Below are 24,702 nucleotides of genomic sequence, written 5' to 3'. Positions count from 1 at the left end.
CTGACTGAAATTGCTGGCCCACAGAATCTTGAGTAGAATAATGGTGCTTTGTTACTCAGCATGACGGTGAGAATAGATGACTGATACAAAGGCCTTTCCTGGCTACCGATCAAAAGTAGCTGACTAGTCACCCTCTATCATAGACTCCTATTTTATTTTACTACCTAGAACATAGGTGATATTTTTCCTGTTAACTATTTACTTGTTTGCTGACTGCCCACCCAGTTTGAATGAGAGGCCTGTGAGAGCAAGGCCTTTGTCTTGCGTTGGTCACTGCTATATCCTCAGAGTCTGGTACATACTGAGCAACTGGTCCCTCTTGCTGGTTGACCTCCTGGATGAATTCAGTGTCTGGGGGAGGCCTGGAGTCTGCACTCCTAATGACCACTCTGGGTGGTTCCAGTATGGGCAGGAAGGAGGGCAGCAGGGCTTCACCTCTCATGCCTTCTCCCGCCCCCAGCCCAGCCTCCCCATCACCATGCATCACTACCTTACATCTTACTGTCACAGTGACACCCACTCGGCACCCCTCGCTGCAGCCTACACCACAGCTGCCTTTCAGGGAGAAGACAGTGGGGCCAGAGCCTGTCCCTTCCCTGAGAAAACAGCAATTGCTAACACTTGCAGTGCTTATTATGTGCCGAATGTTGTTCTACATGCTTCATATACATTAACTGTGAGATCCTTACGATTGTCTGTGAGACAGATATTACCACTGTCCCCATTCTACAGATGAGCATGTGGAGATACAGAGAGGTCACATGGTCAGTGAGTGGAGCGGAGACCAGTCCCTGAATGCTGTCACTCTTGTCCCATCCCTCTTCTGTCCCCATCCTGCAGCAGCCTGAGCATACCTGCTGTCATCACTGGTGACCAGGACACGCACAGCCATCATATCTTCTCCAACTACATTCTCCCCAGGGCTGATCCTCACTGAGGTCCACTCAGAGGGCAGGATAGAGGTGGCTTCACCTTCCATATCACTGGGCTCTGGCTCCAGGACACTCTTGGGCTTCTTGGAGGAGGTTGGCTCATCTGCTGGGAGGACAAGAGTATCTAGAGAGATGATGGGGATAAAGGGGCCCTGCAGGGTACCTGCTTCCCGTCCAGAAGCTTGGGCAGGCTGCTGGGGTAGGGGGTGGGCAGAGCAGCAGGCTTTGGGTCTACCTGGACACTCCAAGACTGACCTTCTCGTCCTCTGTTCCTACCACTTAGCCTACCAGATGCCCCAGGATTTAGAGCACTTCTGTGTACAGGGCATGAACACACATATCTCAGGTAGTCCCATAGGAGGGTCCTGAAATGTTCAGAGGGACCACCCAGGCCCATCAGCCTTTGGACTGCCATTGTCAAAATCACCATGTCCAACATACTGCTAAATCTGGTGGCAACTTCTCCATTCTTGTCTTGACACATCAGCAGCATTTGACCCAGCGGTTCATTCTCTCCTTCTAGAAACAGCTCTCCTCTCAGCTTCTAGGATAGCATAGCCTGGCTCCCTTCTCCTCACTGGCAGCTCTCCTTCCCTCTTTGTTTCTGTGCTGGGTATACCTTTTCCCCCTGATCTGGTAACACTGGAAGGCCCTGGGGCTGTCTTTGAATCTCTTCTCTCACTCATGCCCGTGATAATCTCATCTGGTCTCCTGGTTTCAAATAATCCTAGATAACAATGACTCACTCCTACATCTATATTTCAGACATTTCCCCTGAATCTAGACTTATATATCCTACTGTTTACTTGGCATCTCCACGTGGATGTCTAGCAGACACATTATCAAACTCATGTCCAAGTGGACCTCTTCAGCCCCACTGCTCCCCAACCCTGCTTCCCCCATAGCCCTCCCCATCTCGTTAAATGGCGACCTTGGCCTTCCAGCGGCTCGAGTCAAATGCTTTCATGGCATCCTTGACTTCTCTTGTTCTTTCATTCTTCACTCAAGTTATCAGCCAATCCTGCTTGCTCCCCCTTCAAAATAGGTCAGGAATCCAGTCACCTGTCACCACCTCCTCTGCTACTGCTCTGGCCCCAGTCACCATGATTATGGAAACATCCTCTGTGGGTTTCCCTTCTTTCCCTCTTGCCATGCTCCCCTCAGTCTTCTTAACACAGCCACCCAAGTACTACTGTTAAATATAAGTCAGATTGGGGCGCCTGGGTGGCTCAGATGGTCAAGCGTCTGCCTTCGGCTCGGGTCATGATCCCAAAGTCCTGGGATCAAGCCCCACATCGGGCTCCTGGCTCAGCGGGGAGCCTGCTTCTCCCTCTCCCTCTGCCTCTCTCCCTGCTCATGCTCTCTCTCTCTCTCTCTGTGTCTCAAATGAATAAATAAAATCTAAAAAAAAAAATAAATAAAATGCATAAATAAATAAATAAATATAAGTCAGATCATGCTCCTCCGCTCAACACCCTCTAGCAGCCCCCATGACCCCATCTCCCACTACTCATCTCCCACTACTGCCCCACTATGTGCTCTGACCACGTGGCCACCTCGCTGTCCCCCCATCTCAGCCCTATGTACTGCTCCTGCCTCTTCCTAGGAGATGCTATCCCTGGACAGCTTCCTGCAGGGCTCGCTCACTCACCGCCTCAAGTCTCTGGTCAAATGGCACCTTCTCCATGAGGCCTACCCTGTCACCCTATTTTAACTGCAACCCGTGTCCTCAGCACTCTCTGTTCCTCTTTATTTTTATTCATAACACAACTTACCTTCTAATAAATTCTACAACTTTCTCTTTTGTTTATTATCTCTCTCTCATGACTAGAACATAAGCAGTGATTTGTGTCTGTTTCCTTTCTTGCTAGGATAGTACCTGGTAAGGAGTATATGTTCGAGGAATGCCTGTTGAATGAATCAATGAACGAGTAAGCAAAACAGGCCACCTGAGGCCCAGTTCCATTTTGGCCACGAACTAGCTGGGTGACCCCTTCTCTGGTCAGAGTGGGCCAGGCGTCCTTTCTCCTTTTGAAGGCTGACCCTTCACTTGCACTTGGCTCCCTCCTCACCAACCCCCCTCCAAGAATCATTACCTCCTCTTCCCTGTGCCACAGACTTCTTTGTCTACTGGACCTTTTCCATCAGTATTTGCATGTGCTGAAGCCTCTCCCATTTTAAGAAAACGATTTTTGACCCAATTCCCATGCCTGGCCCCTAGCCAACCCTTCTTCCTCTTCTCCCTCCTTCCCAGCCAATCATCTTGGAAGAGTTTGCTGCACTCACCTTCTCTACTTGTGTGCCTTCCATCACTCAACTCCTCAATCCCCTACAATCCTGCCTGTGTCTCCATGACTCCCATATCAACCCCCCCAAAGCCCCCGGCAGCCTCCTTATTGCTAAGTCCAATTCACAAGCTCTGAGGTCTTCCCGCAGCTGCTGCTGCCCTCCCCCGGCCCTGCTCTGGGGATCCGGTTCTCTCGCTGCCTCTCTGGCTGCATCTCAGCCAGCCAGTCTCCGAGCCAACCCCTAAATGCTGCGCTCTTCACACCTCCACCTCCCTAACTATATTTACCATCTAGGAAGATAACTCAAGAAATCTTTATTTGTACGTGAAATGCCTCATGTTTTTAAAAATATTGTATAGGTCAAACAAAACACATCTCCGGGCAGATACGGCCAGTGGGTGGCCAGCTTGCCACTCCGGACATACGTGCACGCTGGCTTGTGCGTGTGCATTTGCACACTTCTGCACTGGGGCGGCTGTGCGTGGGAGGCACTGGGGAGCAGGGGTGTAACTGGATGCTTGGCTATGTAGTAGTAGCTGTAATAAATAATATAATAATAATAGCAGCAGCTTACTTTTACCGAGCACTTTTATGGAGAACTGTTTTAAGTGTTTAATGCCTATTAAGTCTATTAAACTTCATAGAACCTTCTAGACAAGTATTATTATCCCCATTTTGCTGATGAAAAGACAGGTGCACAGAGAGGCTAAGACATCAGAGGACGGGGACCCGTCTGTATGGCTGCGAGCAGAACAGAACCATGGACGCCCATGTGCGTGACCTTTATTCTGGGAGTTTGGGCAGGCTTATGTTCCTGTTTTTCACCCCTGCTCCATAACAGAGCTGTGCGTTTTTTCTGTGACCTTGCAGTCCTTCCTGCTAGGGGTGGTAGGTATGCTTCCTTGCCCAACTGACATGGGACTTGGCTCTGACACTTGCTTTGCCCAGGGGAAAAGAGTGGATGGGACATGAGCAGTGGCTTGAAATGGCCTTGCCGTTTGGCCAGTCCACCCACACTCTTGCTAGTCTGCCATGAGAAGAGCTTGTCCCAGAGCGCTGCTGCCCCCGCAGCCTAGGTCCCTGACTGTGGGCACATGGAGCATAGCTGAAGCCTTGCCTAGCCAATCCCATGGGAGCCCAGGCCACCCTTAGACCTGCAGCCTGAAGCAGAGCTCCTCAGCCAACCCCACAGACTCCCAAGCCAGTAAAATAGATGCCATGAGCCCCAGAAATTCGGGAGGCTTATCACACAGAATTACTGTAGCAGAGACTCGACTCTACCTGGCTTATACCTGAGTACAGGTGTGTGTGCCTGAGCGGGCTGCACAGAGACCTGTACAGTCAATAAATGCTACTTGGCCTCCTCTGACCCAGGCCTGTGCTGGGGATTTGGAGATGAATCAGCCATGCTCTGCCTTCAAGGGTCTCTCCCCGTCCCAGAGGGGAGATGAGGCAGCCTTATCAGGTAGACCATCTATGAGTAAGGCGAGACAAAGTAGAAGGGGAGGGAGATCCGAACAATGAACACTTTAGGTGGAAGGCACCATTTTAATGGGTTCAGGATGAGTAGGATCTGAACAGAGAAGGGAGAGATGGTGTTCCACGGGATGGACCTCTGCGAGCCAAAACAATGAGGGAAAGCACTGCCATCTGCATGGGAACAGACGCCACGTCCATGTGGCTGGAGGACAGGACAGTATATGAAAGAGGCCAGTGGGACATCATTCCATTGACATGGGACCAGAAAGGGCCCCGAAGGGCAAAGTGAAGAGTAGCACTGGAACTCTGGAAGCTGAGGACTGGCATCGTCAGAGTGGCCTCATAGAAAGATCGCTCTGGTTGCCGAGTGCAAGGCGGACCAGAGGACCCACCAGGAGGGGAGAGGGAGACCAGGGAAAGGGCCATGAAAACCTGGAGGAGAACTAAAGGCTGAGCATGCGTGGCTGGAGAAGAGGGGAGCGAGGCTAGCGAGAGCAGCCTGGAGGGACAGGCAGTGGAGGGGAGCTGTGCTGGGCCGCGGTGGCACCACCTCCGGGACCAGCCCAAACCTGCGAGGGACACCCCGGGGGTCTGCTTGTATCCTCCCTCCTCCTAGAGAGTTCGGACCTGGCCAGCAGGGCCGAGGGGTGGAACGGGGCAAGGGCTCAGGCTGGAGGGGTGGGGACATGGCTGACTGATGAGCCCTCGGGACAGCAGGGTCAGGGCCAGCGTCTCTCACCGTGGAGCCCAGATATCAGTGGAGGGGCTGGGGGTGGGGGCAGGTAGAGACTTGGAAAAAAAGAAGGTGGGGCTTTCTCTGATCAACACCTTGCTGAGGTGAAAAAGCCCCAAAGGCGGACATCCTCTTCCCCTCCCTTCTGCCCCCCAAGGCCTGGGCCAAAGGCTACAGCTGGGTCTCTGGGGTCCAGTGCCATGCCCCGGAGGAAATCACTCCTCTCAAGCTTCTACTTCCAGACCCCTCTCTCATTCCCTGTCTGCGCGCACAGACCAGCAGCCCTGGTACAAGCGATGGAAGTAGTCTCGAGGTAACAACGAAAGCAACGGCAATGCATTATTGAGGCCTTTATCCATTTTCATCGTCTCTAACATCCCGAGAGCCTGAAAGGAGAGTGTTGTCATCTTCACTGCATGCGTGCGAGAACGTGGCACCCTGAGAATAACTCAGCCAGGGCCCCCAGTGAGTGAGCGAGCCGGACTGGCCGCCCCGGGACACACAGCGGTTGTGTCAGTGGCCAGCCCCATGGGAGGGGCCAGCTGTGTTCACCTGCGCTGCCTCCCCCAGGCCTGTCTGCAGTTTGTCCGAGATTTCGCCTAAAGTTATCTATTCCCATAGGGAGAAGCCAGGTCTACAGCGGGGCTGGGGGATGCGAGGGGAGGAGGTGCACAGGGTGGGCAGGGAGAATGATCCAGCAGGTCCCTGGCCCCCTGGAGGGAAGCAGGTGTTCTCAGAGCTGAGCATTTCAGTCTCCTCCCAGTGCTCCCTGGTGAAAGAGGATACTCCAGAGGCAGAGCCAGGCGGTATCTGTCCTCACACGCCACCCCCAGACCCCTGCTACAGTATCAGCGTGAGGACCCTTGCCCTCGTTCTGTTGGTGAAATTGTTTCTGTTTTCTCTCCAAGTCTGGAGACCCTTCCACTCTGCCCCAGAACCCAGGGAGACAACAAAGCAACAAGTTCTCCTACGTATCGTTATTAAGTCCATTTTACAGATTAGGAAACTGAGGCTCATTTGTCCAAGGTCACACAGCTCCTAACTGCCAGAGCTACTTCTGGCTCCGGGCTTGGAAAAACTCCCTCTGCTGTCTTGCCCACTGTTCTCTCTGAGGAAACAAGTTTAAAAAGAGCAATGAAACTAAGTCTATCAGGATCCAGTCAGGAAAATAGAACTCAAGCCAGAAAGTTCCACAGAGGGAAGTTAGTACAGGAAACTCACAACGATGGGGTTGGATGAACCAAAAAGCCAAGTGCGGATCCGGAGACAGCCCAGAGATGAGCCAGAGCAGGAAGCCGCCGGCTGAAGGGACAGCGGGAGGAGCCGGTGAGTCCAGAGGCCAGGGCCACCAGGCAGGAGTGGGTTCCACGGGGAAGACCCAGCCACTGCCCGGGACGCAGAGACTCGGGGGAATACCCCGGCTTCTCCCTCATCCCGTCCTCCACCCTCCCACCAGTCAGACCGAACAGGAAGCAGGCACCAGGGAACCTGGGAAATGTAGTTTGGAGGGATTATACTTTACTAGGGGGCAGAGCAGGGGGACAGCTGGGAGGGTATCTTGACAGCAAACAGGCAAATGTCCAGGATACTAAGCATAGAGCATACCCCCCGCCCCCTTGCAAGGTGGACAGTGACGAGTGAGGGGACACTGACAGGCCCCCAGCAGGATGAGAGAGGGTCTCGGGAAAGGGCCTGTGTCAGGGGATGGCACAGCGCGTGTCCCTTTAAAAGATAAAGGAGGGGCACCTGGGTGGCTCAGATGGTTGGGCATCTGCCTTCGGCTCAGGTCACAATCCCAGGACCCTGGGATGGAGTCCTGCGTTGGGCTCCCTGCTGGGCGGGGAGCCTGCTTCTCCCTCTGCCTCTGCCCCCCTCTCTCTCTCTCTCTCTCATGAATAAATAAATAAAACATTTAAAAAAATAAAAATAAAAAAAATAAAAGATAAAGGAACAGGTGCCTAACGGCTGCAGCTGCCACCCTGGGGCTTCTGAGAGTGACACCCCAGGGTGAACTGCCAGGAATGCCAGTTTCCAAGGGTCTTCAGGGAATGAGAAAATCGATGGGGAGCCCTGGGCCTCAGGCGGGGCTGTCCTGCCCTCCTGTACTCTTGCCAGACACCCCCAGGCTGAGTGTGTGAGCCTGTTTGGGTGCAGACGTGTGTACTCACAGGCCCACCCTCTGCTGCCCTGAACCAGGGTGAGCAGCACCACTCAAAGGGCCCTGCCTGGCCTCGGGAGCAGCCTCTATGCAGAGACCAGCTCAGGTCAACAAAAAGCCACCCGGGGAGGGAGGGGAGCTCAGCCCTCCCTGGCTGCAGGCCCCTCCCTCACGGCCTCAGCAGAGCTGGCCTGCTCCTGCCACAGAGCCCTCGGCTGGATGCAAGGCCAGAGAGCAGGGCAGGGCCGCTCACAGACAGGCCCCGAACCTGGTGTGAACACCCAGAGGAGCAGGGTCTCCTCCATCAGGGCCAAGAGGGGAGGGGGCACATGGTATCTTCCCGACAGCTCAGCGGGCCCTCAAACAGCCAGCTTTTTCTCCTTTTCTTTTGCAAACAGCAGCAGGTGTAGGGCCTTAGTCCTCGGACCCTGCCTCTCTTCTTGCCACAGACAGGTACTGTGTCAGGCCAGCTCTGGGCCTCCAACTTTGGGCACAGCCAGGACCTACACTCAAGTTTCTCTGAACGAGGTTGGGGGTGGAGAACTCTACATTTCCGGGTAGGAACACCAACAGCAACCCAGGGAAGCAGGAAGGGAAGTAGGCTTGGGGCCCCCAGTACTTTACTCCTGCACACACCCCATGGCTAGGACAGCTGGTCACCCAGTGCTGAGCAGACGTCTGCTCCCAGCTCACGTCAGGGCAGATGGGGTTGGCAGGCACCACCACAGGGCTCTGACGGAGTCCTCACAGCCAGGGGATGCGCCAGGCCTGGCTGGGCTTCATGCAGGTGGCAGTAAGAGTAGAGAGACCTGAGCTTCTGGACACTTCTAGGCCCTGCAATATTGAGAGGTTGGCACCTTCTTCTGGGTGGTGGTGGTGGTAGGGTTAGCCCTGCTTCCTCGGTCCCCCTGCTGTCTGTACTCTCGTGGTCTCAGTTAGAGATACTTGCAGGAGGCCTAGACTCAGGAGGTCAAAGGCAAGTTGGGCCAACCATGTGCCATGGCAACAGAGTCTTCCCCACCCCACCTCTTGTCTCAAACCTGCCACCTGGATTCCTGTGTCAGGACAGAGGATGTGTGTGAGCCCGTGGCCTGGGCCTTGACACCCAAGGGGGTCACACTGGAACTGCTCTCTGTGGCCAGCCTCAGCCCTGCTCCCATGGGTCACCCAGGTCTGTGAAGATCGCACCGCTGGGAAGGCAAAATGCAAGTAAAATCGAGACTCCCCTCTCCCCATCAATCAAAGGGCTCTGTGGAGGCAGCCAGACACACAATGTCATACCTCTCCTCCAGGTTCTCCTTTCTGAGCCATGAGCTGATGCCAGCAAGACCTTCCTAAGCCCAAGACAGGCTCCACAGTCTGGCATCCAGGCCAGAAGTCAGGGCCTTTATTTATTCTATGAATGCTTATTGAGAGTCCACTATGTGTCAAGCACTGTTCTACCTGTGGGGATGATATGAATGTTCAAAAGAAACAAAGATCCCTGTCTTCGAGGAGCTTGTGTTCTACCAAGAGGGGAGACAAACAATACACATCCTCAGTAAGTGAATTACATAATATGGTCAGAGGTGTTAATGCTCTGAAAACCTGTGTAGGCAGGTAAGGGGGTCAGGACAGCTGGGGGGACAGATTGCAGTATTAAAGGCAGACCTCACTGGGAGGGAGACAGGGAACAAAGACCTGAATAAAGGGTGGGGCCAGCTACGTGGACACTAAAGAAGGGCGTTCTTGGCAGAGGGAAGAGCCATGCAAAGGCTCTAAGGGCATGCCTGGTGTTCAAGGAGGCCAATGCGGCTGGGACACAGCAGATGAGAGAGAGCGGGGAGACAGCAGGTCAGAATATCCAGACCATCCAGAGCCGTCTGAGTCTGCTATATGCATTGGCTTCTACTCTGAGTGAGCTGGGAAGCCATTGGAAAGTTCTGAGCAGAGGACAGATCTAAGTTCTGAAAGGATTACTCTAGCTGTTGCGTTGCAAATGGGTTGAAGGGAGCAAGGTAGCACCTGGGGGCCACGTAGGAGGCCCCTGCAGTAACTCCAGAAGAGAGGACAGTGGCTGAGGCTGGGGCAGTAGCATGGGGGTGGTGACATGTGGACAGGTTCTAGCTGTGCTTGGTTGGGATTCACTGATAGAGTGGGTGTGGGGCCAAGAGAAAGAGTTGTCAAGAATGACTCCAAGGCTTTGGACTGAGCAACGGGAAGGATGGAATTGCTGTTTCCTGAAACTATGAAGGCCAAGGGTAGAGCCTGTTTCAGGGGAAGATTAGGAGCAGGAGGTGGATACTTAGGTTGGAGCTTGGTAGAATCTGAGCACAGATGTCAAGTAGGCAGCCAGAGAAGAGCTAGAGCCCCCCTCCTTCTTTGCTGAGACTCAGGAATTCACTAAACCAAACCAAAGTCTTGCTGTCAGGTGGCAGAAAGAAAGGGGGACCCACGGCAGAGGCTGTGGTGTCTGAAGGGAGGTGACCAGTTACCTTCAAGAGGGCCGGGAGATCAGAAAAGGAGAGAAAAATAGATGGCGCCACCCAGTGTGAGTTGAGACTTCATGTAGTGGCCAACCCAAAATGTCCTGTGGGGTACGCTGATCTAGAATGATCTAGAATGCCCACGAAAGTCTTCCCTACTGTGCAAAACCAGGAAGGTGCCATCTAGAGCTCAGCAAGAGAGTTCTTGCTGCCCTGAGAGCCCTATCGGGCATGTTCCCCAATTCTACCTCCACAAAACGCTAAGTCAGAGGCATCCATTTCTAGAAGGGACTTGCCCAAGGCCACTGAGTCCATACACAGTGCTGGAGTCAAAGCTGGGTCTGTGGCCAGGTCCAGGACCTTCCCATGGCCAAGGCTCCTCTGAGAGCAGCGTCCGACTCCTGGTCAGGGCCTGGTGACGCTCTGTTCCTTGACAGCTAAAGATGCTGCTCTAGATCACCTCCTTTAATGTCAAGGTTCCCCTCAAGGTGTCCTCGAGGAGGTGAAGAGCTAACGAGGGCCTGCACATGAGGGGCTCGGCCCCATGCCCAGCACGGCGGTGGGGGGAGGGGGGACACGCTCGGTCAGTGACAGCCGGCCCCAGAGCCGTCCAAGCAGCAGTCACTTCTTTTCCTTATTTTAGGGATTAAAGAAAAAGCTGTAAAAGTGAACGAGTTATGGAAATAAAGGAGAACAGCCCCCTCACTCTGCATGACCCACTTACTCTACTTAATATTCAGGGTGCACAGAGATTGGTTTCTCCGGCTGGATTATTTCTTTAGGATAAGTTCCCTGGGGTAGCATTACTGCGCGAGAGGTCAGAACCCTTTTATGGGTCTTCATAACTGTTGCCATATTGCTTTCCAGAAAAGATTGTCACCATTTACTTTTTACCCAAGACTCTTTTTTTTTTTTTTCTTACAATCTACTTCGCTTTTTCTTTACTGATTCAGTAGGTAGGAGATAATGAATTTAAATTCCCTCGAATGTAATTGTTATAAATGTTCGCTTTTTCTTTTTAGCATTTACTTGTTTAATTTGCTTCAGTGAGAAGTGTCTATTCATAGGCTTTGCACACTCATCATTGGGTCTGTAATCAACAAACATGAGCTGATCACTGACACGGTCAGGTGCCTGGGAACACCTCGTTTGCATGAACTGTTTCAGGCCATAGCAATGAACTTCTTTATGATCACATCTAATTTCCCCCGAGTCTGCCTGCCTACTCAATATTTCCATTTGTACTGTTATACATTAAGTTTTTAAAATGTATACTATCAGATTTGCATCATGTGAATCCTACGTTATTTTTTTCTGTCAGAGGTTTTAAAGTTTAGAAAGTTACAACCCCATGATCTAATCCATAGTTAATTCTATTTAATATTTAATTCTCTTATTCTACTTTTGAAAGTCTTTAATCCACTGTTTCTGGATTAAAGAATATTCTACCAGACACTTATGTAGAATGTGACATGCAAAACAAAACAAAAACCCCACCCCAAACAAACAAAAAACTCATTTCAAATAGATATGGGAAAGCCCACCTCAGCAAAGTTAATTAAGCTTCTTTCCTGGAGGGTCCCTCAGAGACTTTTACCATGCCAATAAGTCTTGCAGATCTCCAAGGTTTGGGAGGACCAGCATTATTCCTATAAAGCATTTCTCAAACTTTGCGCCTATGGAGCTCCTCATTCGCAGAGCTCCTCATTCGCAAAGCCCTTCTTGGAGCTAGTTTTCCCTTGCCACGCTTTGGAAAATGTTGCTTTAACACAACTTCAAATCAGAACATCAAAACAAAACTATAAGCTCCAATATGGTAATGAGGACTTTTGTCTATTTCACCCCTGCTATATTCCCAGCAAACCATAGACGCTCAGTAAATATTAGTTAAGTAAATAAATGAGTGTATGTACAAATAAAACAAATCGAACCCAGTGCACAACACCGAGATATGTTCTGAGACGCAGGGAGGGGCAGGGACTTTGTGTGGTTCACTGCTGCATCCCTAGGAGCTGGAATATGTCTAGGGTATGGTGCGTGTTCAACAAATACTTGAACAGATGAATAAATAAAGGAATGAATCACTTGCCCAACTGAGCTCCTGACTTCAGTCCCTAACACCCTTCCTTTTATGGAAGAGAAAGACTATCTCACCTGGGTAAGAGTACATGACCCTAGGCAGCTCGGGAGGCAGTTCCAGGAGCCAGCAGGTAAGTGCAGAGGCCCAGGGCCTCAGAAATACCCCTCAGGGGAGGCTCATCCCAGCGTCAGAAGTCCAGCTACATCCAGCCTGGTGACGTCAGGCATCCCAACACAGGGAAGTTGAGGACCAGACTTCCTTGGCACTGTCCAGACTAGCCAAGCGAGACTCTGCATCCTTCCTGTAAGGGGAAGCCAGACTGGAATTGGGTCAGAGCCTGCCACGGTTCTGTCCTCCGAATGGCTCTGCAGGCAGAGCCTTGCAGCCTAAGACACTGAGTTGACTTGAGCCTTTGGGGGCAGGGGAGGCCTCTTAGGATCACAAATGGCTCTCCATCTGGATAAGCACACCTTCCGTGTTCGCTGCCATTCTGAAACCAACGTCTGGTCCTCTTACCTTTCACCTCCCACTCAGCTGGACCAGCATAAGGCCTGTGAGAGCAACCTTTGTTATGGAGGAACCTAAGTTAGTGAACGGTTCCTAAGGAAAGCTCTCCGACAGGTCCACGGTTTGGGTGGGGGTCGGGGGGGGAATGAGAACAGGAGCTGTTAGGACAGTCTGTTTCTCACAGCTCAGGTGACACTGACCCTCACCCAACTTTGCCCAGAATCTACACAGAAAAAGTACCATGAGTTTTCAAGAAAGAGACCCCAAAGCCTGGCCCAGGAGCATCGGTGACCTTTTCCAAATATTACCCCTGGGTAATATTTCCTTTCAGAGGTGCCCAGCACAGCCCCAGAGCGTCCCATGTCACCACGAGTGCAGGCCCCACCAGCAGTTTAGGGAAGACTGTTCCCCTAAACCAGCCCCCGTGTCTGAGGTTGGAGCAGCTTCCATGGCAAAGAAGAGAGGAAACAATGCGCTTTATAAAGAACCATATTTATTTTCATTTACAGCATCAAATACCATAAATAAAGCTAAACATCGTTTGCTGTGTGCAAAATACAGGGTCCCGTGTGGCACTGTAAAGGACTATTAGAGGTCGCAGACATGCGTTGCGAGGAGATGGGTGGGGTGGGGGCTAGCTCAAGAGAAGGCTGAGAAGGAAGGAGGGCCCTCTCTGGTTGACATTCTATAAAGGGAGGGAGACGCTGCAAGAGAAGACAAGACAAGAGCGATGACTTCGTACTGGCTAGACTCTGCACCAGTGCCGTGAGCAATGCAGCATGCAGGGCTGTGCAGACAGGCCGAGAGGTCAGCGTGGCTCTGGGCCACATGCAGGACAGACGCCACCTTCCGCCTGAGACCCCGAGGCCCGGCGCCCAGCAGCTCCACCGGCCTCGGCACGGCGCCCCTCTCTCTAAAAGCACTTTGAACGTCTTGCTGCTCTAAGTAATGAGTCAGCGGGCACATGTCGTCTGAGCAGAGCCACGGGGGCATGGACACCAGGCCCGGGCTGAGCAGAGTCATGTCTCACAGCCACCGCTGGCCTGGGACAATGATTGCTCCGGTGGAAGCTTCTGCATCATCTGGGGCGTTATGAGCCAAGAACAGTAAGAAGAGCCACAGCAAAGCCCTTGTGTCTAAGGTAAAGGCTGTGGTAGAGAAAGGATTTGCCAGGAACCTTGTGATTGTGTGTTCAAAATACAAAGCATGGGTCAAGCCTCTGATGAAGGCTGGGAGCACGGTTTCTTTTTCAACCCTTCCTGAAAGAGTCACCCATGGTTTTGATCGATAATCTTTATACTAGAATCAATTTAAGAACGCTTTGTTTGCATGTACTTTTTCAGCGGCTACCAGATCAAAGTTCTTTTCCAAGGTGACAGAGCCCTCTCTAGTCTGCCATCTCACAGCTGGGGGAAGCGTCCCAGGAAGGGAAGTGGTTTCGCGAGGGGAAAGGTATGCATGCAGGCCGCAAGGGGAGCCGCGGGGAGGCGGGGCATGCAGCCGGTGTAGACCTGGCGGCCGGCTCAGAGGTAAGTAGAGTCAAACATGGCTTTCGAGCGGAACACCACCCCACGTTGCTAAACCCCCATGCCATGGAATGAGTCTGTTAGTACGCAAGATGCTCGCAGTTAGCACAACCGGGACCGCGCTGGGGAGGACGGGGCACGGAGAGCACGTTAGGCGTTAGTACCTCTCTCTGAAAATTGGCAAGAAAACCAGTCACCTCCGAGCAGAAGTGCGTCAGCCAAGAAGTGGGTGTAGCACTGGAAGGCTGAAATGAACTGGTAGCCACAGTGTAAGGTTGGAAAGAGAGAGACAGAAAGGAGAATTTAGTTCGGGGCCAGGGCGGGGGTGGGGGGGCAGGAAAAAAGACTGATAACACAAAAGGCACGGGAATTGAAGATGAGGCCACCATTGATAAAAGGGAAACTTCCCCGGACAAATCATTGCTTGCTTGGGACAGATGAACCTTGCTGGTAGTGACCGCCTACTCATCTGCAAGAGTGGATGCGTGTAGCTGGCCTAGGCCAACGCTCTTCCCTCAGAGCGACACGCGTCCTCAGGACCCCCTGCCCACCCACCCCGCTGATATCTCTTTTCCCCTGTTTTACTCCCGTGTCCCACACTCATTCTTGAATATGCTGTGGAGGCCAAGAGGTGTCTGCCTCCTGGGATCCACCATGCGTTTCGGTTCTGACCACCAGGAAGGTTCACAGCCTCAGAACATACAAACATCTCAGGCTTCTGACAGGCACACCCTGTCTCCCCAGAATAATTCAAACCAGTCTCTTTATGGCCATAAATGACATTCTCCGAGAGTCTAACTCTGGCTTCATGGAGCACTCCACAAAGCGTCTCAGCCCACCCTGAGCTGAAGACAGGAGCAGTGACATGGCTGTGCATGCGTTCACGTCATGACCTCAAAATTTCCTTTTAGAATCAAACATAGCATGAATCCAGGGCTCCTCCCACCATGCTGAATATTAAAATTGCAGCAAAAATTTGGAAAAACCCAGCGCAAGTCAACAGACTGAGAACGGTTCCAACGAGGACAGAGGTGCCAGTTCCCACGGGCTGGGCCACAGCCAGGCCCCTGCTTTCTCCAAGGACTTCAAGGAAGGGTTTGTAGAAATGCCTCTCCCCTTCGTCCTGCCCTATAGAAACTTGTCATCTCCACGCTCTCGAGCACCCTGGCTCCTAACGCACCCCGGGTTCCATCCTTCCTTAATCTAGAGGAGATCTCTAGGGTCACAAGTGCACACAGCCATCTCCAGCCTGGTGACTCTCGATATCCTGAGCATGTTGGAAGGCCTCTGCCTTGTTCAAGCAGACCCAGCAGCGGCACTCGTCCGGGCAGAGCAGGGTGCGGGGAGCGGAGGCCTCCCCAGGAAGCCCAGAGTGAAGAACACAGGTAGGCCCAAGGCCTGTTTTTGCCCTTAATAGGGCATATTTCTTTTGTATCAGTCAACAAACAGCTTCCACTCCCTGCCTCCCCTGCCAGTCAAGACACAGGAGGTCAGACACATTCCTTTGCTAGGACAGCGAGAAAACAAATGGTTTCTGGCTGCTCTGACCAAATATGCATGGCAGCCGAGGGGCTAAGCAGCCAGGATGTCTGTAAGCAGGGCTCCTCGGGCAGGTCACGCTTCCCAGAAATCCTATACCCTGAGGTGCTAACAAACGGCCTCAGTCCCATAGCAGGTGATACGAGAGGGCAGATTCTTCCCTCAGCCTGACCGTTATGGACCCTGAGTGGCCTTGGCTCAGTCTGCAGCCTGGGCTGAGGACCAGATCGGGGGCCCCAGGCGGGGGGGGCGGGGCAGGGGGGCAGAGCTCCTCTCCTGCAATGCACCAGTTCGCCAGAGCTCCGCTCGGCCAGGGGCCACGGGGCCTTGCAGGCACTGCTTGTTCATGGGAAGGGACAGTGTATGTTTGTAGCAATCTGCAGGAAACCCCACGGTCATTTGGCTGGTGATGAGGGGAAAAACCTTTAAGCTACTAATTTTACATCTAAACAAGGGTGCAAAACAGGCCCCCTCCCTGTGGGAGGGCAGATCACAGCCAACTACATACTGCCGTGTGTCTCCATGTGGTTTAATTCTACTCTGATCTACTCTTTTCTTCTAAACTGCTGAGTCTTTCGTGGTGCCAAAACGCTGTCCCCTGTGGACAAGTGGCATCAGGGTACATACAGCAAAAGGCACTGGTCAGGAGGTGGCACACTCGCTTCTGTTTCTATAAAAAGCCCAAATCATTAGTGTCGCGGGCAGCGACCATGACCATGGACCGCACTGTGGAAGGGATTCGTGACACCAGTTACAAACTTCAAACCGTGTTTACAAAAAATGACACTCGTAGGGAAAAAAAATGCTTTCTCTTGGCTTATTAAAAGTTTCAAAAATTGAAATGTAAACCTAGAACTATGGCTCACTTTGGTATAAAAGAAGTACAAAGCTATAAAAAACATCCTTCATGTCGTCTGGCTCCGGCACCAGGAGCAGATGTCCACCCTGACGGAGTCAGGCGCGGGTGGCCAGTGTGCAACTCTTTGGCTTTGAGCGAATTGGCTAGAGAACGCTAGGCTTCCCGGCCAGAGCCTTGGCTAACTGCCAACACGCTTCCGTCTAAACTGGAAATGTGAGGGCGCTGTGGGGTGGTTGGCATTTCAGTGGAGCTTCACCGGGAAGCATCTGAGCACCCAGTTGCGGATGGTCTCCAAGGACTCCTCAGACTCCCGGTACATGGAAGCCAGGACCTCAGAGAACACCCAGAGGAGCGGCAGCCCGAGGCTCAGGAGCTCATACGTATAGCAGTAGTTATAAGCATTGTCCCTGAAATGAAGGCCGGCTGCTCGCAGGAGTCCCCGAATCCAGTTAAGCAGGCTCCGGGGAACGTGAAGCAGGCCCCCCGGCAGCACGAGGGGCCAGCTTAGTGCCTTCCTAAAGAAGGAATTGGTGATACCTGGAGGGCTGCCTTCGGGGGCACCAACAGCAGCAGCCGCGCAAGAACTTTCCACGGGAGCGTCCCGCCGAGGGGCCTCCGGCTCTTTCCACGGTCCCGCCTCCTGAGAGAGGGAGCAGAGGGAGGGCACTTAGTCCATGATTCTCACAGAGCGCCCCTCCGAGGAAGCCGACGGAGAGAGCCAACGCAGACGGACCGCGGCAGACCCTGCGTTTTGCAACCAGCACCCCCCCCCCAATAATAGCCCCCGTGCACTGCTGAAGGGGGACTGAATATGGGCATCGCTTTTCTGGGGCCAACGTGACCACAGGGTTCACAGGCCTTCAAAACACACGTCCTTAAACAACAACAACAACAACGCACGTATGTCCTTTGACTCAGAAATCCTATTTCTAATGATCTGTCCTCAGGAAATCATTTGAAACAGGCACCAAGATGTGCATACAAAGATGCTGGCTGTGAAAATAGTCGTAAGGTAAAAAGAGGACACAGCATAAACATTCAGCAACATGGGACTTGTTAAATAAATTATTAATCATCTTTTATGGGCATCAAAAATGATGCTCCACAAGAATTTTTAATGTTACGGGGAACGGTTCTTGGTATAGTGCAGGTAAATAAAAAGAAGGACAGGAAAGTGTAATGATTGGATTCCAACTAGGTTAAAAGACATTCACATAGGGCAATGTCACAAAATGTTAGTTATGGGTTTCTCACAATAGGGTGGTGATGATTTAACTTCCCTTCTTTACATACTTCATTTACCCATTTCTCTACATTAAGCCTCTATGACTCGTATAACCCGAAAAGAGCTGTATGGTGTGGGACCTTGCTGGAGGGGCTGGTTAATCAAGCGGCAGAGGAGGTGCGTGCTAAGAGCTGCCGGAAGGGACGCTATCACCAACCGTCCATACATTCAGCAGCCTGTCACTTTGTTGACATCCAAGAGACTGGGGAGGGGGGGAATGAGGGCAAGGTAGGCTCCCCAGGAGGCATCCCTGCATACAGCACTGTGGTCACGTGGGACCCAGGCGTGGCGGACGCCGTGGTTTCCACATGGCTGGGACTATAGGAAGGCCCTTCTCAGAAGAAGCGAGCACCACCGCTCTCCAGGCAGCCGGCCTCCAGAATGGGATAAACCTAGAGGCTGGCACGACAGGCTAAGGCAGAGAGACCCTCCACGCCGCACGCACAGTATGGACTCTCGGCTTTACCTGTGGGTCTCGGCCCCTCCAGGGCCGGAAATTCTGGCCTCACTTGGAGGGACATTTGAGAACGGTCTCCTACCCAGGGGCTGTCCCTGTTTCAACAGCACTTTCAGGAACAAAGCATACCTCTCTTTGTTGCTTCAACGCTGCTCGTCTCTTCCTTTGCTGGCTGTTGGTCTTACAGTGAATGAAATGAGGCTTGCAGAAAAACTTGCCTGTAAAGAGAAACATGTGCACACTTGCATGCATGGGTTTTCTCCTGTAAATTAGAGTCGCAGCAGATACAAGCCAGCGTCCGCCCCTGTTTAGGTCAGGGAATGCCAATACTGGGAGTAAGCCCAGGAGGCCTCAAACCTGCTTTCTGTCACCTGTCTTAAAGAAGCCACACTCCGATGAGGTGGCAGGACCATTTGCTGCCTCAGAGGCAGACGGTAGCAATGGGGGGCGAGGGGGGGGGATGCCGGGGATGGGGCTGAAGCCCTCGGATAATCCCTAAGCCAAATGGAGGCCAAGTCCCTTCCCGAGGCCAGCTGCCAGGCTGCAGGATGGACAGCACTGTTTCCAGTTCACAGTCGTTCCTGGGGCCCCTGGGGGTAGGAAAGGCTCAGAACAGATGGTAGCAGTGATGGGGAGGAAAAGACCCAGGTTAAGCCTGCCCTGGGTCCCTGGCCATGGCCCAGGACCACTGGGCACCTTCTGGAAAAGCCTTCTTCGTTCACTGTTACAACAGTAACCTCAAGAACAATGGTACAACTGGAAAAACTTATCCAGGACTCACAATAGAGCAGACACTACTCTGAATGCCTCCTGTGAATTAACTCACACGAACAACCTCACAACAACCTTACGAGCTAAGAACTATCATTATTCTCATTTTACAGATGACGTAACGGAGGGACCAAGAGGTTAGGTAACAGGCCCAAGGTTACGGGGCTCGTTAACGGTTCATTCCGGCAGGCTGCTTCTCAGAGGGGAGGTTGCTATTATGACCACTTTTGTAAGACACCCTTTGTAAATAAAAACATTAATACATCCTCATTTATCGAACCCTTGTTACAAGCCAGGTGTGGAACCACATGTGGTACTAGGTCGCCAGGTGTGATTTCCTCGCCCACACGGGGCCATGGAAGGTGGGGATGCTGGCGAGGACACGTATGTAAAGCATTCGGCACACAGTAGGTGCCGCTGCTGCTGGTATACAGCAGGCGCTCACCGCCTCCCCGGGCCTGCTGCAGGTGGCCTCTCTCTCCAGCAGGATCTCCCAGCTCCCAGAACAGCTCTCCCGGGGACGCCACAGTCCCTGGGAAGCGGTGGGGCGCCCCAGAGCCCCCCGAGGACAGAAGCCCGGACCGGAGACCCCGGCGCTGTCCCCGGCCGCTGGGAGTCACCTTCGTCGCTGTCGAAGGCGTAGGCGGCCAGGCGCAGGGTGGTGGCACAGACGCTGCAGCGGAAACACTCTCGGTGGAAGAAGTGGCCCTCTGCGCTCAGCCGCTCCATCACGTACACGCGCTTCTTGCAGAAGTGACAGGTGTCGCTGCCGCCCAGACTCAGGGGGAGCACCTTCCGCATGGATTCCTGGGGGGCACAGGGCGGCGGGAGAGAAGCGCCGCGCGTCAGGGCTGACCCCGCGTCTCGCGGTGCGAGGCCGAGACTCTTGGAAAATCCTGACCTCGATCATGGGGACCTCGTGGGCTCCTGTCTGCTGCCCGTGGCACCGCAGGCACAGCAGCTGAGACCAAGCGGTGGGACGATACGCCCCCAGCACAGACCCCAATGACCCCACCCCACACGGGCTCCCAGGCAGGCCAGCTGGCGACGGGGGAGGCCCAGGAGGGGCTCCTCCTGAGGCCGGCCGCTCCGGTTTGGGGGCGGGAGTGGCGTCTGTCTGTCTGACAGAGTGGGCATCCCTCACCAACATGCCTGCCCAGCGACGCTGGCCCCCTCCGGGCATCTGCCCACCTCTAGGGCGAGGTCCCCGAAAGAATGTTTTCCATGCCCCTGTCCCCCTGCAGTGACTTAGGCCAGGCAAGGAAAGCCTGTGGCAGCCAAACTGTTGAAGAGAACTGCAGGGAAGGGACAGGCTGTGTCCTCCAGCCCCCGGGGCTGCCAGGCAAATTCCTAAATGCAAGGGAGGAGGACGAGGGCAGGCAGCGGTGCGCTTGGGGGATTCTGGGGCTGCAGGGACATGTCAAAAGGAAAGCAAAAGAATTGTCCAGTCAAATGGCTGGTGACCGCAGCAGGCAGCCTTGTTTGGAGAAGGGAGGATTCAGAAGGAAGAGTATCTCTCTGTTACTGGATTCTCAGTCCAGTGCAAAAAGGCTACTTGGGCTGGATGCCAAATGCTGAGGGTAAGGGGTGGCCTGCCTGGCCTCTTCACTGAGCTCTCCAGACAGCAGGGGACAGGCTCTGCCTTGTGAAATGACCTATAGGGGAGCCGAGTGAGGTTTGTAGGTCAGAAAACGCAGCCCTCCCTCTAACCTCGGCACCGGTCTACCCCACTGTCACGCCTCCTGTCCACGAGAAGGGGGCCTCGCACGGACCAGGCCATCCTCCCTGGGAGACCAGAGTTGGTGTCTGCGGGTGAAGGCTGAGGGGTGTGCGTCCTTACCAGGTCTGGAGAGGTGGCCTGGGTCTTAGGTCTGTGATCATTCATGTACAGATTGACCAGGACTTCAGCTGCAGCCCCTATTCCGCTGGATACTTTCCCTACCGTCAGCTACCCAAGAGCAGAGGTAGAGGAGACAGAGACAAAGGTAGAGGCCAGTTAGCACTGAGAAGGAAAGCGCAAACAGGCTAGATGTGGGACAGGGTTCCACACCCACATGCAAACAACGCCCGACGTCCCAGGAGAGGCAAAACCAGCCTGGAGTGGGCAGCGGGCACTCTGGAGATGGAGAGAAGGACAGAAATGGAACCCTGGGCCCCGGGGTGAGCTAGGTAACTTGTAGAACTAGCTCCGTTGGCATGTAAGGCCTTCAGGATTCATCGAGTTTCCTGGTTCACAGATGGCGTAAATGAATCCCGGAGACAGGAAGGGAGCTATCCCAGGCCACTTAGCAAATATGTGCGAGATTCAGAGCTCTTCTCAGGTCTCCTGAGCCCCAGCCAGGTGCCCTCACACCCTAAGGAACCAGGACCTCACAGACAGACAGCTGAACGGCAGCCACCCTCCCATAGAGATCCCTCCTCTTTGGAGGGCTGTGAGATGCTGCTTCATCTGCTTCGTGAGAGGTACCCGCCCCCCTCTCCGCCCAGGACTGGGATGAAGGGTTGGACCCCAGCTCCACGATGAACCAGTTCTGAGACTGGGCACAAAACTCTCAACTTCTGAGCTCAGTTTCCTTGTTTAGTAGGATGGGGGAAATCGTGCCTGACGCATGGTTGTGTGGTAAGAACTGAGGGAAAGAATGGGTGTTCAAGTGCCTGGCGCTTGGCGGGGCTAGGCCAGGATGAGCTGGACTCCTCCCTCCCCGTCTCCCGAGTGCAGCCGGTCTCAGCCTGCCTTGCAGTCTCCACACTCCTGGGGTGCAATGGTGGTGTCTGACCTGAGTGCCCCCCAGACCTACAGAAGAAGTGACTAGAACGGGAGAGAGGAGGCAACAGGATGGTACTCCACCACGTGCTCCAGGCTGCAGTGCCCAGAGGCCCCAGGCTGATGCTGGCAAGTCAGCTCCGTGGGTGCCCTGGGCACCACTGCCTGGCAGGTCACAGGTGCCTATGCTCTGGAGGGCATGACGGCCACCGCCGACCTGTGAGTGCCCGGTTCCCCATCCATGTGTCTGGGAGCTGGGGCAGGGGTGGGGCTGACAGCCCACGCAGACATGGCACAATCACCCAGATGCCCCACAAATCCCACCTTGCTCCCCCTTTCCCACCAGCTATGAAAGCCACCCTGGGAACACTGCAGGCTCCTCTTCAGGGAGGCACATACCACAGGAAGGGATTCTGTAAGCAGCTTCTGGTCCCAGGATCCAGGAAGAAGGCAGGCTTCAGACCCTGCCCAGCCTCAGAATCTAGCTTCTGGGAGGTGCAGCCAGAGACAACAGTAGCATATAGGTGACGGGTGTGGGTAAAGGAACACCCTCAATCTAAACCCAGGACTGCTCCTGAGAGGCCACATCTAATCTGCTATGAAAGCCTCAGCTATAAAGCAGGAAGTTCGGGGGACGGCAAAGCGAATGGCAGCGGTCCCCCAGCTCCCGGCAGCAGAGCCCAGCCTCAGAAGCTGAGACCAGCCTCCTGGATTCCAGCAAGGGCACAGCTGCTGCAAGGTTGCTAGGCAGGCTGGGGAGAACGACAAGACCCAGGAGGCTTCTGCTCCCTTTCTCATTAAGAAAGCCCTCACACTCACAGCCACTTTGCGACAGTCCACCTGGACCACGTGCGGGGCTCTTGGGGACTGTAGCAGGCCATGGGCCTGCCAAGTAGGGGGTCTGAGCCCACGGCTCAGACAGAGGGGAGCCCCTCAGACTTTACAAAGCCTGTCCCTTCCCAGGAGCAGCGGCCCCGCCAGTTACCCCAGACCCACTTCACCTCCCGAGCTGGCCCAGCCTAGGAGAGATTAGCCTTCTGCTTCCAAGCACACTCTCTGCCATTTACAGGATGTCATAAATAAATGCCCAGAACTTTGGCTCCTGTTTCTAAGAAAGGTTCAGGTGCACTGGCTCAGAACAACAAGCTATTGTTTGCCTGATGTTCCATCCCCCACCGGGAACCGCCCCCCTACCCCTGCCCACACACACACACAGGCCCCTCAGGAAGGGGTTGAAGAATACCAAGTACTTCTTGGGTTTATATCAAATCAAAGGGGGAGAGAAGACGGGGGTCAGATTTACCTCCCTGCCCACACTGCCCTTGTGTGGTTGTCTCCAGTGGCCCCATGTGTGAACTGGCTCTGAGGGGCCCTCCCAGAAAAACTCCATGGTGATGCCATGGTGCCCACGCGCAATTATCGCCTCCTTGAGTTAGCCGGAATCGAGACTATACTTTCCGAGGCTTTAAATACAAGTCCTTAATGGAACCTTATTAACCACTTAGCTAATAAGCACTTTGTGCTGCTGAGCTTTTGTGCAATCCTGACTTAAGGAGCAATTACAGAAGCATGCCAAGGGCTAGAAGGTAGCTGGCAGGCATCACCAGACCCATCCGTGCACTCATGGGCCTGCTCAGTTGCCTGGCCAGGACAGGGCACTGTCAGGTCACCTGGCCATGTGATCTAGGATGAAGACAAGACCTGGTCTTTCAGAATGGGCCTGAAAGACTCCCTTCTCCCAGTTGCAGTCATAGCCCCAGCCCATTGCCATGGCTTTCCTAAGAATAACGAAAGCACCCTTAAGGAGAGCAGCACTGGGTCTCCCACACGCCCTTTCCAACCTGAGTCACCATTGGCCAACCAAGAGATGGACTGGACTTCCTAGAGAGGTCATAAGGAGACCCGGTGATGGAGAACTCACCTCAAGAGGTGAGGGGGGACCCCCCTGAAGCCCACCCCAAAGACCAGTGTGGAGGCAGACATTGCCCTGAGGATTACAGGTTCTGTTTTGTTTCTTGTCAACAGGATGCCTTACTGGCTCCAGCAGAGTGAGGACATGACCAGCCAGACAAATGCTAGCTCACTGCTCCTCAAACTACCAGTGGTAAATGACCAGGTTTTGCTCAAAAAAAAAAAAAAAAAAAAAAAGTCTCTAGTCTCTTATGACCTAGTATTTCTGGACATACTAAATGTGAGTTACTGGAAATAGGACCCACAGTTGGATGTGTGGCAATATCAGATTGCTCTATAAGTGTCTAATGCTCACTCTCATTCGCCGTGCTCATTGGGTCACAGACCAGTATCTGCCCATGGACCACACTTTGAGCAGCATTGCTCCAGCCAACCAAGCTCCCGGGATCCTAAGACAGAGATCAATTTGTAGAGAAACTGCCAGAAAACTCATTCTGGTATTGACCTCAGAGTGAGAGCCAGGGTTTCTCAGCAAGGAGATTCATGTACTAAAAGGTAGGCCAGGGCGCCTGGGTGGCTCAGTTGGTTAAGCGACTGCCTTCGGCTCAGGTCATGGTCCCGGAGTCCTGGGATCGAGTCCCACATCGGGCTCCCGGCTCAGCAGGGAGCCTGCTTCTCCCTCTGACCCTCTCCCCTCTCATGCTGTTTCTCTCTCTCTCTCTCTCTCTCAAATAAATTAAAAAAAAAAAAAAAAAGGTAGGCCATATATGTTCCTGCAGAGGGCTGGTCAAGAGCAGAATTTATAATTTGGGAGAGTTTGTGCAAATAAAAAGATTTGGCCAAAAATGATCACATCCCAGTCACTAGTTTTTAAAGAATTGGCTATTCTGGAGGGCCATGGGGCTGCTTTTGCAAACCTTTATGTATCTTTCAATATTCTTATAATTT

General features: G+C 53.3%; 1 protein-coding gene across 4 annotated transcripts in view; it reads right to left on the bottom strand.

Moving 5' to 3' along the window:
- Positions 1–24,702, bottom strand: part of MICAL2 (microtubule associated monooxygenase, calponin and LIM domain containing 2) — a 210,713-nt gene that overhangs the window by 60,652 nt on the left and 125,359 nt on the right. For 2 of the 4 annotated variants that reach the window (XM_064577104.1, XM_045894126.3), the window contains 3 exons: positions 19,700–19,886; positions 18,438–18,526; positions 13,119–17,206 (listed from right to left, as the gene is read on the bottom strand). In XM_064577104.1, the coding sequence (XP_064433174.1) occupies positions 16,808–17,206; positions 18,438–18,526; positions 19,700–19,886 (675 nt within the window). In that variant the 3' untranslated portion in view covers positions 13,119–16,807. Of the gene's footprint in view, positions 1–854; positions 1,036–13,118; positions 17,207–18,437; positions 18,527–19,699; positions 19,887–20,919; positions 21,028–24,702 lie in introns of those variants that run through there. The other 2 variants (XM_064577105.1, XM_064577103.1) reach the window with 2 other exon arrangements.

The sequence above is a fragment of the Mirounga angustirostris genome, unplaced genomic scaffold (assembly GCF_029215605.1).
Source record: "Mirounga angustirostris isolate CCGP_5_RB_7025 unplaced genomic scaffold, mMirAng1.0.hap1 SCAF_13, whole genome shotgun sequence".
In the NCBI taxonomy this organism is placed as follows: Eukaryota; Metazoa; Chordata; class Mammalia; order Carnivora; family Phocidae; genus Mirounga; species Mirounga angustirostris.
The sequence above is the reverse complement of the archived record's forward strand: the minus strand, read 5'-3'. Positions and strand labels throughout refer to the sequence as shown.